This window comes from Bidens hawaiensis, unplaced genomic scaffold, assembly GCF_021521415.1.
Source record: "Bidens hawaiensis isolate Kalapana, Puna unplaced genomic scaffold, B.hawaiensis_p1.1 tig00052127_1, whole genome shotgun sequence".
NCBI classification, from domain to species: domain Eukaryota; kingdom Viridiplantae; phylum Streptophyta; class Magnoliopsida; order Asterales; family Asteraceae; genus Bidens; species Bidens hawaiensis.
In genome coordinates this window covers 33,733-49,899 of record NW_027499344.1, presented here as the reverse complement: position 1 = coordinate 49,899, position 16,167 = coordinate 33,733, and the positions used below count along the sequence as shown (strand labels likewise).

Genomic DNA, 16,167 nt, shown 5'->3' with positions numbered 1-16,167 from the left:
CCTTAAAACAATTCTCCTAAGTCCACACTTCACATCAAACGGTGACCTGCATATGCGTTGAAAATAATATAGTTTGTCAACATGAGGTTGAGTGAGCAACACACCAGTTCAGTTATATATACAATATATATTAAAATACGTAGCAGCAATGAGTCAAATGAGATTAACAAATCAACCAATGAGCAAATAAAATGAGATGTCGAATAGCACAAGGCTAAATCGACTAGCGTTTGATCATACTATTTTTCTGAGATTATGCTGGACCTCTCCGAATGCGATTCACATTGAGCACATAAACATATAACAAGTATGGCATGAGATTAGTTAACACATAAGACAAACAGTTGTAGTTTGTGCATAGATAAATGTGAAAATATATTAACTTACGCATATGTCCCCAAAAGTGATGAAACGAGTAAAAATGGGGAATGTGGTACTCACCTCGAAGATGAACGAGGATGATTAAGATGACGAGAATGAAGAAAAAGGTTAATGGCAAGATAATTAAATATCGATGGAGGTGCATTGCCGCTGTGGAAAACAGGGCAGGGATTCTCTACAATAACATTGTAGACCAAATGAAAGGGATGTAGCGCAGCTTGGTAGCGCCTTTGTTTTGGGTCAAATCACGGGTTTCAATCCTGTCATCACTACCTATTCTTCTCCTCTGGGCAGTCACAAGGGATCCATTGAGATCGATTCGGACATACATCATTTTCATTTTCTGAGACTTTATGCATGTTTAGTTTTGGGGGTACAAAAAGAATCCTTTTCTTTTTAGTCGTATCTACTGTGATAAGAAAGCGTTCTTAGTTCAGTTCGGTAGAACGTGGGTCTCCAAAACCTGATGTCGTAGGTTCAAATCCTACAGAGCGTGATTCTGTTCTTGTTAGGTCTAATTAGAATCCAATAACTTCACTCATTTGAACAACAACCTGAAGTGAACCTCCTGCGGATAAAAAAAGGAGGAAGTCAATAAAAAAAGAGATGTTAATGATTCAAAGGTCCAACTGATCGCCGCGAACGTTAGGGCCTATGAGAATAAACGATATACTTCAAGTAAGGATCTTAATCGCGAAACGAGTTAAATGAAATCCAATTAATATATTAATATTATATTGGTTTGGGGATTTATCATTTAAACTATTATTTTGATTTAAGGAATCATGGTTTAATAATATATTGTTTATAGTTTTACAATTAAAATTACTTGATTCATATTTATTAAAACGTTAGTTTTTAAGTTAATATATATATATATATATGTGCCTTTATGAAAACGTGCCTTAGAAAATACATATATACATCATTTTCATTTTCTGAGACTTTATGCATGTTTAGTTTTGGGGGTACAAAAAGAATCCTTTTCTTTTTAGTCGTATCTACTGTGATAAGAAAGCGTTCTTAGTTCAGTTCGGTAGAACGTGGGTCTCCAAAACCTGATGTCGTAGGTTCAAATCCTACAGAGCGTGATTCTGTTCTTGTTAGGTCTAATTAGAATTCAATAACTTCACTCATTTGAACAACAACCTGAAGTGAACCTCCTGCGGATAAAAAAGGAGGAAGTCAATAAAAAAAGAGATGTTAATGATTCAAAGGTCCAACTGATCGCTGCGAACGTTAGGGCCTATGAGAATAAACGATATACTTCAAGTAAGGATTAATCGCGAAACGAGTTAAATGAAATCCAATTAATATATTAATATTATATTGGTTTGGGGATTTATCATTTAAACTATTATTTAGATTTAAGGAATCATGGTTTAATAATATATTGTTTATAGTTTTACAATTAAAATTACTTGATTCATATTTATTAAAACATTAGTTTTTAAGTTAATATATATATATATGTGCTTTTATGAAAACGTGCCTTAGAAAATACATATATATGAACGAAATCGAGTTTTATAAAGATCGATTTTTAGGGAAACGACTTTGTTTAATCATTATTATTATTATTATAAAAATGAGTTTTTTGATTAAAAAGAATAGAAGAATTATTTTCCAAAAAAACGAGGTGTGGGAGAGTCGAACACGCGACCCCCACCCCCAAACACACATGAGTTAACCAGCAGGCTAACCCAGCCGTCGTGCAAGAAAACTCTGGTTCAAATATTAATAAACACAAACTGTATATCCCCAATTTGAATATACAAACCCTAATCTCGATTTGATCCAATACGTTACAACTGATCAAAACAAGTTTAGGGGTTTTGTTCCCCTTGAAATCACGATCACAACCATGCCCATAATTACCTAGATTGATGAACAGAGGAGGAAGAACGAGCATGAACGGGGCTGGCGGCTATAGGGGTGATGAACGAGTACAAGCAAGTGAAATGAATTCAATTATTTATAGGGGTATTGTCGGTCACCTTGTAAGGAAGGTATTCGTACGATTAATTGCAATAATATCAACGTTTACGCGGTCATGGCTGTCAATGAGTGTCAGTTAGGTCTAGAAAAGGAAAAACGAGTTAGCAGTGAGTAATTAACTTAATTGTACTGTCGGTGAGGCCGCGAATCATGCACTGAGTTGATTTCCTTAATCAAAAGTTGATTACAAACGAGTATGGACAGTTAATCAGTTGATTGATTGATTGAGGGTTCGATAAAATTGGATATGGGTCGGGTTGGGGATGGATTATCCATCTAGTAACATGGGTTATAATAGAATTTATATACAGGCCCCTCAAGTTTGGATATGGATAAGGAAATGGATAAAACTTATGTTTTGGGTTTAAAACGTTAAAACTAATAAGATGATAAATAAATAATATAGTAATTATAACTCGATAAGTGCGGGAATTTTATTAATGATAGAGCCCGGACCCGTAAATGGGTCGGGTAACGGTTACAAAGTAAAAGTGAAAACCCCAAAATGTTATAAACTAGATGATTTTCTTAACGAACTACTTTAATATCTTAATAATTATTACATTAAATAAAAGATAAATACATTAACAATAAATACAAACTCGAGACGCAAAACCGTGTACTAACAATTGTGTATATTATTAAATAACATGTATTAGCTTTCTCTCTTGTTTTTCTATAGAAATTGAGGTAACAATAAACAAAGAAAAGGAAAAAGGGAAATGAAAAGATGACTAGCTAAGATTAAATGAATGTTGATTTTCTTTGTATAAGTTAATTTTGTTTTTAACATTTTGATAAAAAAATTTTGATACTTTGCATTTGGTATTCATTACTTGATTTTGAATAGATTTTATATTATGGTTGACTTCTTTCATTTTTTTTGTTTTGGTATTATGTTTTTGTTGCGGTATTACGGTTTTGGTATTATAGATAATTTGTTGCGGTATTTACTTTAGTGGAGATTCAAAAAAAGGAACAAAGGAGTACCAAAGTGAGTACCGTACCCAAAGTACCTGTAACCATACCCGTACTTGTACCCGTACCCATACCATAAAATTCGGGTACGGGTATGGGTACCAAGATTTACTTATTTTAGGTACAGGTAAATTCGGGTACGGGTACAGGTACGTGTACGGTCCAGATCTCATCCCTAACGGTGGGTGGTGGTGGCTGACGGTGGGTGGGTGGTGGTGGATGGTGGTTGTGGCGAACGATGGGTGGTGGTGTTCATTGTAATGTTTTAACCATCCGCAGACCTTAGAAGACCTCAAAAGTAGATGGGCCAAATCTACACCAAGAAGAGCTTACGCAGATGTTTTTTAATGAAACGTTTTCGAGAAAACAAATAGTCTGCAGATGACAATGCCTGCGCGTGGTCTGCGCGATGCAGACAAAAGAGGCTGCGAAGACCTTCTACAGAAAAACAAACAACACCTAAGTAGAGGAGGAAGATGAAGACGCCGAGAATATTGTAAAAGTAGGTCTACAAGGCCGAGTACTCTCTGAGTACTCGCTACAAGGTATGGTGCCGAGGGGAGTTTCTTTAACTCCGCCTAGTTATTAAAAAATAGTCAAGGGTAGTCAACATTAGCAAGAATCACATCTAGTCGGTTAACTTGGGTCTATTTTGATTTAAAAAATACAACATAATTCGTATTTTTAATATTAAATAACGAATATCATTTTTTTTAATTAATGATTAACATTTTTTAGAATAATTTAGTGTCTAAAAATGTATTTATCTTATTTATATTGATATTCATTTATTTTGTTATAAGTATTAGTAAACTTATGATACTTGAAATATATATATTACCCAAAATATAATTTTCTTTATATTTATCATGTCCGAGTACTCCCCGAGTACTCCGAGTACTCCCTCCAAGGGGGTCGGCCGCCTAGGTACCGCCTAGCGACTTTTGCAACATTGGATTCTAGAGCTATAAGTTGCCGACAGCTAGGACATCTTCCGCCGGACTACAACTTTATACCCGTTGGAATACATTATGCCGATTTAGATGGGGACACAGTTACTGACCATCGGTTCCGACAGGATATGTTTAGTGTCGCCCCTCATTTTTGTTAACATACACGGTCGGAACCAAAGTAAAAATGGACAGATGGAGTTTATTAATTGGTTGAAATAAAATCGTTTCGCAGAGAATCAATGTTTTGAAACCTGGCTCTGCCGGTCGACCGGTACCCGGTATCAGAACCTGGTCGGGTTAGGGTATTTGACCCATTTTCTAAAAACCCAGCCGGGTTTTGTGGGTGGCAGTCGGCCCAGACTCGGTGACCCGGCGGGCCAACCAATAAAACCCATTTTTTCATTAAATCTAAAATGAGATGTGCATGTTGGGATTCGAACTTGGGTCATTTCCTAGATAGAAGTTTTAATAATTGCCCATGAGCCAACAAACCAAATTTCATTGATGTCTTTATTGATAAAAAAATCATATATATTCAAAAAACAATGTATGAAACATAAATAAACATTAAAGTTTGTTATTATTATTATTTTTAGTTATTATTATTTTTTATATGTATATGAAATATATATATATATATATATATATATATATATATATATATATTTAAATTATTTATGACGTCATCCGGGTCAAACATCGGTCCGCCCTCGTGGGTCATCCGAACTTTTACCTGGTTAGGCGTCCGGGTCGACGTCCGGGCCAGGTCTGAAAACATTTTAGAGAATAAGATGGTCCAGAACGGTGTTCATATGGACATTTTTGTCCTTTTCTTTGTTTATAGACATTTCTTTAATATGCAAGCAAAAAATGTACATTTCGTGGATTTATCCTTTATTCAAATCATAACCCATCCACCACCAGCTTCTACACCCTTACCAACATCATCAACTTCACCAATAAGATTTAAGTTTAGATTCACATTTTAGTTCAGATTCAAATCGTTGCAATTTCCATTAATTAATCTACCTGATATTGAATAATATTTTCATCACATTGGTTCTAATCTACGTGATGAACTCACCACTGTCATTATCGACCATCTTTGTTTTTTTGCGGAAATAGTGAGGTCTACCAGAAATATATTCCAATCAGCCAGAATGCTTTATACCATACTTATTTGCTTTCTAATGTACTGATTAGACTTTGGCATCGCCGTCGCTACACCATTGTTTCCTACAACGGATCACTTGGACCAAAATTGCCATCATTGTTGATGGTATCTCCCTTTAAAAGGCTTAATGGTTATCAAAATCAAATCCCTAATCAAGTCCATATCCAAAGGTGTTGATGATGATCGTGAACAAGGTTGTTGGTGACCTGTGTTAGGCAACGATGGTTTTTGCCTGTCGCTAAACAACTTATATACCGTCTCCAACATCATCATTATCTTCACCTACACTAAAACTGTCATCGCCTTCGCTACACGACGCCGAAATCCTACCCATCGGGGTTCCATCTGAATTTGTTCAACAAGATGAATATAAAAGAAATTATAAAACTTATGTTCAACCGCTGGCGATGGCTCTAATCTACCGATTTGGCTGTCGTTCTTCTCCTCCTCTCATGTTATTCACAAAATCAAACTCCAAATATATGTTTTCAGCTTCTAATATTCCAGGAACCGTCGGAGATTTCTGTTGTTTAGGTTAACGGCAACACTAGCCACCGAATGAAGAGAGAAAAGGGAGAGAGATATGAATGAGTGAGAGGAGTTATGAATTTGTAGAGATAATGATGAAGATGAAGATTTAGAAATGAAATTGAGTTAGGGATTTGGGTGTAGGTGTTGAAGGAATAAAATTTTTGAGAGTGACAAAGAGTGAGAGATAGAGAGAGAGAGATTATTATTTGGGGGAAATGAGAGGAGAAGTAGAACAGATATTATTATTTTCGACAAGTGCTATAGTAGAAGTCTGGTGTGGCGTCGGTGGCCGGTGGTGGAAGTGGAGAGACGGGTGAAGAATGAATAAAATTATGATGCAGATCTAGAAAACAATTCCTCCAATTATTAGTAATACTAGTTTGAGACCCGTGTATTATACCGTTAACTAATGAAAATTTTAATAGTTAAACATTAAGAAAAATACAATCAATAATACAATTATCATATATTGTTAATACAATTACAACTTACATTAAAATTACAAGAATTACAAAAGAAAAGTTACCCAAGTATTTTACAAATAAGAAAAATTTCCTTGTACACAACCACTTGTGGTTGTATTGGTCAGAATATCTTGTTTATCAAGAATCAGAATCTTTAGCCCACACATGCTTGTAACCTTGACAAGGCAACACATAGTTGCCAATGTCAGAACACGGGTTCTTTTAAGTACAAACCAACCCTATATAATGATTGACCTTGGCTTTGTTTATCATCATCGCGAAACATACTACAAGGGAAAATTGTCGTCTTTGAAATTTGTATGCTATTTTGTTGGCTGATGGAGTCAGTGGCGATCTATGGATTAAAACTGTAGTTGAGTACTGTTACATAAGCCTTCTTTCTGGTTAAGATTTCTTAGGAGCATAAAGGGAACACCAACTGTTAGCACAAGCTTGTAGTTTGGTAGTCCATATATGATTAGACCATTAAGCAGTTCAGGCGAGTATAAAGTTGTATAAAGAGTGTCATTAATATATTCTCAACTATATATGGTATCTGAACTTAAGTACTCGACTTCATCACCTGGAAAAAACTTGAGCAACTGTTCTTAATCTCATCAACAATTTCGTTTGTTGGTGAAAGTATGGCTCTATCCTGAAAGTAATGTTGGTTCTCGTAATTCTGTAGAATATAAGGATATACAAAGTCAAAAAGTTTTGATATAGGATCAACAGAGTCTTTTATAAGTAGATCATCAGGTAAATCTACCTTTGCAACACCATCATTAGGAACGCCAATATTACCTTCACCTATATCTATAATCCATTTTGCAAACAACCTGGTTTCTTCAACATCAGATGATGGCGTACCCATAGTTAACCTTAGGTTTTTTTTGTTAATCTCAATACATTGCATTCACTCCAAATGTAAGAATAACATAGAGAGCGTTTACTATGTCTTGTCTAGTGCCCTTTTGACCTACAGGTAGGATTTGTCGAAAGTCTCCTCCAAATACAACAACTTTTCCTCCAAATAGCAAATTAGAAGTTAAAACATCTTTTAAAGACCTTTCAAGAGCTTGAAAGCCATGTTTGTGAGAAATTGGAGCTTCGTCCCAAATTATTAATTTGGTTTTTTCTAATAATTGTGCCTCGTTTGTGCATGGATCCATGTAGCAAGTAGAATCCTCATTCAAATTTATCGGAATATGAAACATGGAATGTGTTGTGCGACCCCCGGTTAACAATAACGAAGCAATTCCACTTGAAGCAACCGTTAGGACGATTTCGCCTTTTGATCTTATGGCAGTTGATAAGGTCTTCCATAAGTACGTTTTACCTGTTCCACCATAACCATATATGAAGAACACACCCCTTTTATTCTGTTGAACAACCATCATTATACGATCGAAAACAGTTTTTTGCTCATGAGTAATTAAATTAAATATAGTTTGGAACTCTACTAAAAGCAAGTTTTGATCGTATGGCACTCTTCGTGAATCAAACAATTAGAAGCAATAGATATATACTCGGCATCGGGGAAATGCATGGTTTGATATTTTCTTAAGCACGCAACAAGAATTTTTTCAATCTCAAATAAAGTGAGGTTCTTGATTTGATCTTCAGTTAGCGATAACTCTGTGAAAATTGAATAAAAAATTAATTTGGTAATATTAATGACTATATATATATATATATAAATATAAAGATTGTAAAACTGACTTCAGAAAAATTAGTACCCGGTGAATTTAAAAGACGTCGTTGGTTGTAAAGAATATCATCAGAAAGGCTATCAGTTGACAACATTGTAGCGAAAAAACGTGCGTGCTCTGTGACCCAACGATAAATGGCTTGCCTCTTCAATTGCCTCAATGTATTCTTATCGTCTTCTAACAATCCAAGAGAGTAACACATGTCTCTAAACGAAGGTTGAAGACGACCGTAACGTTACAGATTTATTCGAACGATTTTGGACCTTTAACTATGTTCAAAAGAATTCGCAAGAAGTACGCTTCCCTAGCAGCAAGAGACACGGCATGAATTCTTCCTATGGAAAATCCCGATTTTCTTTGTTCCCAACGACGGGGTAGAGCATGCCAAACAAATTCAGTAGGTAAATTCAACATAAGTCAATTTACGCACGTTAGCATACTTTTGGTTGCACTTCATCCAAGCATTAAACACGGAAGAGTAGACACTTTCAACTTTGTCCAAGAAATTATCAAGATCATCGTCCGCACCATAAACTACATGTTGTTGTCCTGGAAGATGGAAAGGTATTCGGGTAACCAGAATGCATTTTGTAATTGACATCATAGCCGAAAACACTTCAGGCTGCCTCAGAAGCAGATGAATACCGACAATCATAAAATTGTTTGATCTCATCAACTTATTGTCGTTCCACGTTTGCTTGTGTGTCGTTTTTGGAAAAATAAAAAGTAGCTCGATCAGGTCCTTTGTTGATGTATTTAAACAAATAATTTATAGATGACGCCTAATTGCACCATTCAACATTAATGTATGCTTGATATCGTCTTATTAGGTACTTGTTGTAGGGGACCACACTTCTGTTATCTAATTGAATGTCTCCTTTTTGAACAAATTGACCAGAATCGCGTCTTGTATACAGGGGATAGCCTTGTGAATCGACAGATGTTACCTCACGAAAGTTCTATGGGAAATTTTTTGAACATTTGTTGTCAAACATGCACGAGCAAGTGGAATTATGGGCACCACATGGACCGTGAATCATCAATTCACTCACAAGGTTATGTAATTCAGGGTTTTCATTCGTATCAAGAATCTCCGCTGAAATAAAAGGATCAACGTGCTCTACATAGGAAGCTTATGATCGGCATACATAAATAAGCACATATAAGCATGAGGCAAACCACACTTTAGAAAGTCGCTTGTATAAACAATATAAATTAATTTGCTTATTTTTATGATTTATTTTCATGTATTTCATAACTATTATAAAAACATATATAATATGTTAAATAAAAATTATATAAAAAATAGTGGTGTGCAAATTGAGTATTAACGGATACGTGTTTCTTAATAACCAAGTACCATAAAAAATTATGGTGTGTAAATTTTATTTGATATTCAATTATATATTTTGACCAAATGTATCTTGAGTGATTTTGGTAAAACAGCGGTGGAGATGAACGATAGCAGCGGTGGAGATGAACGGTCTAGTAGGTTTAATCAAATAAAGGAGAAGGCAATGAAGTTGGCCGATTGACAACGAAGGGGTCACGACACCTAATTTAAGGTCTGCAGCGTAGGATTTTTTTTATTTGGAAGGGGCAACAAATGGATAGAATAATATACGGATCTGAATAATATTAGTTGGGCAGGTTGATCTGAAATAATACCATTTTTGTGAATATGGGTTAAATTAGTCAATATAGGTTAAAAAAGGTGAGGAGTGATAAGAGGTTGACAAGTAGCAAAATTTAGTAGCATTTTATTAGAGTAGTAAGATAATATTATATTTACGTGTGAAAATACCATCTTGCCCTATTTTTGTACGATCAAACAAATAGTCAAACTAACGGAAAACCCAAATTATAAAAAAATAACCACCATAGGGACCTTATCTGCGAAAATATCACTACGAAGTTGAAAGTTGCATTTTAAGTTTCATCACAAGGACCATAACTGCAATTAACTCTTCTTGAAAAAAATCACATCAATTAAAGTTAAATCAATTTTCATCGGAAGGTATCTCTTTCTAAACTCTCTTTGCAACCAAATAATATTTCCATTCTTCATATTTATTTTTTGTTTTTGAGTTTCTTCTCATGTCGAGGCATCTTAGTCTGTTGTTACATTGACCATCCCAGTTTTTTATCTACATATTGTTTGTCGTTTGGCATATCTTGTTTTTTCTTTTTTATTTTTTCCTTTTTATTTGAAATTCGACTCAAAACCAGTGGTGGACCCAGAAAATTCTCACAAGGGTCAGGAATTTTTTGAGTCGGTACTTGATTTTATAAAAAAAAATTTAGTTCCGGTTCAACCGTTCGGGTCAGGTCAAATTGGTAAATAATTATTCATTGGTCCGGTTTGACCGTTCCGGTCAGGTCGAATTGGGTCGGGTCATATAAAAAAGAGTTAACCAAACAAAATATCATTTGTCCCAAACAAGTTGGAATGTTACAAAGGGTGTCCAACAAAATTTAAAATACATACAACTTTAGCATTTTACGTTTTTAGGATGTCGAAACTGAAGATAGATTATTGTGGCCTTGATCAGAGTACTTTTGGTTGCTACATATCTTGTTTAACACGCACAAGTAACGCATTATCGAGCTTTAAGTCATCTCATATGCGATTATGGAAAGTCGTCTACTATTGATGAAGCCATCGCAAAAAACCTAACAAAATTTTACAAATATCGCACCCTTGTTTTACTTGAAAAAAGAATAAATAATAATACGCCGACTTGGCATAATTATGCATTAAATTTACAACCTTTTCACCATAACATGTAATGTCACTTTTTGCGCCCCTGGAACAAAAGAACTGTCTCTTACTTCGTGTCTTCTTGATCTGCATCGGTATCTTCCTACAAAAGTCAACACGAAAGGTCAAACATACGATCGTATATGATCAATGGTCAACTCGACACAAATAACATAAGATGGTACCTCTGTAGGCCGTGTTCCTTTCCCATCTATACACTTGGAAGCACTAATACTCGCACTCTTTAACAAGCTACGTGAATTACAATTTCCTTTATTTTCATCATCTTCCACGTTTTCTGAAGTTTGCTTTTCTGTTTCGTTTTCTTCAGCGTTACCTTCCTCTTTTGCTGCCAGAACTCGTTCCCTGTGCGGGCCCACATTTTATAAAAAGTTAATTTTAAAAAAATAAAAATGGTAACAAGTATGTAACCGTAAATACAACAACTTGCCTCGGAAGTGAAGCATGATGCCTTAGCTGTGGACCACCTTTGCCATCCTCAAGATGTGCAAATTGCCTTTTAAATCGATCAACGCCGCTGAAATATAAAACAATAGAATGATTTTACGACAATAATATTAATAAGTGAATGAAAATGATGTAATATTTGTTTACCTTGGGTACAAGAAACTAGTCTGTTCACCACCGCGTAAATATTCCTGAAGCATTTGAGGATGATACTCCAAGATCTGGTAATAATAGACAGAATTTGTTAGAAAGAAAAATATATATAAAGAAGGGTGTTTACAGTCCAGTTTTGCCGGGTTTTAGTAAAACCGTAAGCCAAATCATTAGCAACGTTTTTTGACCATTGTAAAGCAAACGATTGAAAACTAAAACCGAACCAAAAGCAAACCTTTTTAATAAAGGGTTTTAGAAAATTTGGGTTTTAGTTTAAACTGTCAGCCATGCTGTTAGGAACGGTTTTTACCATTGTAAACCAAAGCAACAAGTATGGTTTCATGTTGGATTTGTTGGGTGTTTATAATAAAAGACTGTATAAAATACAATTGAAATAAACAAGTGTATAATTTATATAAAAATCATTAGAGGCCCATGTAAAACATATTAAGTTACATAGCACGAAGCTTCTACGGGTCTGTTATTGCTTCTGTAGACCAATTTCGAATATAAACCATAAACCAAACCGTTTGATACTGTTAAAAATTCCCAAACCAACCGACTAAATTAAAAAAAAAACTAAACAAAACCATTCTGTGCGGAGCAACATTTTGAAATCTGACCATAAACTTATTAATAACAAAAACTAAACCATAACCAAACCTCTCGATAAATTAACTCTCTAACATCATCTTTTCCCACTTTCCTCCTCTCAAACTCGAATTCAAGTTTTGATATGGGTTGTGTGGCTGGTTCTCGCTCCACATTTGACAGCCCGTTAAAGTAAGGATCGGCTAGTGACTATAAAAGAAAGCATGAATGTAATCAGTGAAAAAAACAACAACATTGAATATTAACCATTATTTTTAAACACTTTTGTATAAAGAACTTCATTTGGTATAAAAAACAAATTAAAAATTAAAACCAAACGTAAAAAGTGGTGATTAGGTGAAAATGTAAGTATTAGTAAGGATGTTTTTAAGACATTAAATACACATTATTTACTGCTAATCACTTGCACAAATCAATTATTTTAATGTTTACATACATATGGAAGTTATGAAGTATTTTAATGCAAGTTACAACAACAACCATACCCAATAAAAATCCCATCAACAACAAGTCGTCAGCGAAGTCTGGGGAGGGTGGGATGTAGGCAAACCATACCTCCATCCCAAATGATAGAGAGGTTGCTTCCAGAGAGACCCCCGGCTCAGAGACCATATGCATGAGACCAAGTAAAATAAACACAAAGTTCACACTAAACCTTTAGACCATAAAGGGAAAACATATCCCTATAATAAATAAATAACTAAATAGGTAATAGTAAAATACTTAAAGTGATGATAATAAAAACAGAAAAATAAAATAATGATATTAGTAATGAATACTACATAGGTGTTACAAGATACTAACTTGAGAATAGGATATTGTAGTAATATATCATTTATCCCTCGAAATAAGGTAAAATAAGCCCCCCAAGATAGGATTTTAATCAAAAGTCTACATTTCACCTAAAAGTCAACATTCTTGCACTTTCACACAATCATGACTTTTTACATTTAATTTTAATATATAATTTGTTTTTTTATACCAAATGAAACTATTTATAACAACATTTGCGGGTAATAAAAACGTGAAGGGCAGCGTATTTGGTAGCATACCTCTTCAGCTGATGGGCGGTTTTTGGGATCAAATGCAATTAGGCGTTCGAGTAGTTTAAGAGCCAAAGGATCTACATTTGGAAATTTGTGTGTGAAAGGAACAGGTTGTTTCTTCCGCATATTATTAAGATATCTTCTTGCCTTTTCATTACGAATCTGCATATTCAAATATCAACTTTTGTTAAAAGTTAAATCGGTATTTCAACCTATCATCATCATCATCGTACTCAGTATATCCCACCAATAGCAAAGCTATGGTAGGGTCTGAGGAGGGTAAGATGTAGGCAGCCTTACCTCTACCCCATAGGGATAGAGAGGCTGCTTCCGGTGAGACCCCCGGCTCGATAGTAGTTTTGCATCAAGCCTTGGACATAAGGCGCATAGCACTCAATCATCGGGACACCGGCTGATCGGTGCATGTACCCTTATCTTTCAGCTATCAACGCCACTACATGATGCCTGATTAACCGTCCGTCACTTTTAACGTTATTTTCACGAGATTAGTAAAATAACGTCAAAATTAGTGCAATTTCACTTTTGCCCACCCGAGGGTTCACACATATATACATCATATGTGCGCAACGCAAGCAGGGCTATCGGTATTTCAACCTGCTTACCTATAAACCAGTCAACCAGTGTAATAATTTTATTTCTAACAAGTTGGGTGCTACTCAAGAGTCGAAAAAAACTCACTAAAATCTTGAATCTAGCTGAGCCTCAACGAGTTTGAACTCGAGTTAAAGCTCAAGCCTGAAAATAAGCTCGTCTAAAACGAGCTCGAGCCGAGTTGAAAACTTTTGATGGGCCGAGCTTGCTTTAGTAGATATAAAGATCCAAAACGAGCCGAGTTTGAGCTCTGTTAAACAAGCTAGGCTTGAGCTTAGGCATGCTCAAGTTTGGTTCGGTTAAGTTTGGCTCGCTAACAACTCTACAAAAAGGTATCAGAAAAGAAAAATACCACAAAGGAAACGAGTCGAACGGGTCAAATATCACCTAAAGTGAATTTGTAACGCATAAAACCTTCTAAATCAGTTCAGAATAGTATTTGGCACGCCAATTGTTTATCAAAAAACATTGCACAAAAATGTTTCAGGTCAATCAAACCCGACAAATACCATAAAATACCTGATTTTAACCAATGTTGACATAGATGAATAAGAAAATGAAAGAGCTCACCCTAGAAATAGTTTCGGGAGGCGGAGTTCCAAGCAAATCGGTCATGAGATCTAACTGATGCACCACGTTCTTTCCCGGAAACAATGGTTTACCCGTAAGCATTTCCGCAAATATGCATCCAATGCTCCATATATCAATAGCAGGAGTATACTGCAAAACAAAACATCTTAGCAATCGCGATTTCCATTTTTAAAAAATAAAAAATCCACAAATACAAGTTAAAGGTAGAAAAATGAGTTAATTAGGTGGGTTGGGTAACAGGTCAAAACAGTTGAAACTGAACAGTTCGGATTGAACCAACAAAAAACTAGTCTTTCGTTTTGTTAAATAAAAAACTAATGTGTAGATTACGATTACAGATAAAAACCAAGTTATTACAATTGAATTTGAATATCAAATATATTGATTTTAAGGTTGTATGCAGTAAAAATAGACTATTGTTGACTTTAAAATTAGTATGACCAGTCTGACATAGCATTGTTCCCCTTTTAGCTTTTAACTTTTTAGTTTGACCAAATTAGTAAATAAGTTGAATTTGCAAATTGATTTGGTCAGGTGGTTGGGTAACAGGTCAAAACGGTTAAACGGATCATTTGTTAGTGCAGGTTGACCCACAAAATAATAGTTGTCCATTTTTGTGAAAATTTAATATATAATTCTTAATATGTTAATTACGATTAGAGAAAAAAAACTGACTTATGCTAAGAATTTAAATACCAGAGAAAACAACTTTGAAGGTTTGTATGCAGTAAAGATAGACTATGATTGACTTTCAATAAGTATGACCTGTTTGACCCATTTAACATTGTTAACCTTTTGGCTTTGACTTTTATTTTGACCCGCTTGAAATAAAATACAGCCCTAATGAACCCATACCTTAGAAAAAAAAGAGCCACACAGTTCAGGAGCACGATACCATCGAGTCGCAACATAATCCTGCGTTAATGTAAGCAAAAATATTGTATATCAAAATAATATTAAATATCAAAAGTAAGAAAAAGAACGCGTACAGTCCAGAATATAGCCGATGGAGCATTGTTAAACGACACGCGTGCAAGCCCAAAGTCACAAATCTTCAACTTACAGTCAGCATTCGCAAGAATATTTTTAGGCTTTAAATCTCTATGAAATACATTAGCCGAGTGAATATACTTCAACCCGCGAAGCAATTGGTACAAGAAAAACTGATAATGTTCGGGTGTCAAATCATCATTGGCTCTAATTACTTGATGAAGATCCGACTCCATTAACTCAAAAACCACATAAATGTCCTTAAACTCTCGTCTAGAAGGCGGAAGCATAATATGTCTAATTTCTACAATATCCGGATGCCTTAGTAATCGAAGAAGTTTGATTTCTCTCAGGATCCGTGTGGCATCAGAAACATGTTCAAAAACATCATTAATTTTCTTGATTGCGACTTTTTCGCCTGTGTGTGTGTCAGTAGTTGACCCTACAACACCATAACTTCCTTTTCCAACAACTTCTTGAACCTCGTATCGTCTCGCTTCACCATACTCCGTGAAGAACTCTCGTTCCAGCTGATAACAACAAAAAAAAGATGTATGAATCCTTAGATTACTTTCTCCAAGGATTAAAAACATTATTGGCAGTCTAGCAAGATAGACATCTAATAAATTCAAATCAAGAAGAATACACATATATGTTTGCAACACACAAACAAAAATGGTCATACTGAAAGCATGAGGGCCACATCATTCAGGCAGTATGCAAAAAAAAATTCATGCACCCCG

At 35.0% G+C, this 16,167-nt stretch overlaps 1 protein-coding gene and 2 non-coding genes across 3 annotated transcripts; 2 read left to right on the top strand and 1 right to left on the bottom strand.

Moving 5' to 3' along the window:
• The first annotated feature begins 803 nt into the window (after window positions 1–803).
• Window positions 804–877, top strand: TRNAW-CCA (transfer RNA tryptophan (anticodon CCA)). The gene has a single exon. It is a non-coding gene; the product is annotated as a tRNA-Trp (tRNA).
• Window positions 878–1,398: 521 nt separating this feature from the next.
• TRNAW-CCA (transfer RNA tryptophan (anticodon CCA)) lies at window positions 1,399–1,472 on the top strand. Its single transcript has one exon. It is a non-coding gene; the product is annotated as a tRNA-Trp (tRNA).
• A 9,526-nt stretch (window positions 1,473–10,998) lies between these two features.
• On the bottom strand, window positions 10,999–15,729 carry LOC143599383 (mitogen-activated protein kinase 9-like). Its single transcript, XM_077077354.1, has 9 exons — window positions 15,424–15,729; window positions 15,290–15,349; window positions 14,414–14,563; window positions 13,238–13,393; window positions 12,237–12,374; window positions 11,568–11,641; window positions 11,404–11,490; window positions 11,138–11,318; window positions 10,999–11,055 (listed from the first exon to the last, which is right to left on the bottom strand). The coding sequence occupies exons 1-9, from the start codon at window positions 15,712–15,714 to the stop codon at window positions 11,020–11,022; spliced, it is 1,173 nt and encodes a 390-aa protein (XP_076933469.1). The 5' UTR covers window positions 15,715–15,729; the 3' UTR covers window positions 10,999–11,019.
• Window positions 15,730–16,167: the final 438 nt, after the last annotated feature.

Excerpts from the sequence above, each read along its gene's own strand:
- LOC143599383 (XM_077077354.1), bottom strand. The coding sequence starts at position 15,714 with ATGCTTCCGCCTTCTAGACGAGAGTTTAAGGACATTTATGTGGTTTTT. Across the intron at positions 14,564-15,289 it reads GTGGCTCTTTTTTTTCTAAG|TATACTCCTGCTATTGATAT; the intron begins GTATGGGTTCAT and ends TTTGTTTTGCAG. Across the intron at positions 11,491-11,567 it reads ACTAGTTTCTTGTACCCAAG|CGGCGTTGATCGATTTAAAA; the intron begins GTAAACAAATAT and ends TTTATATTTCAG.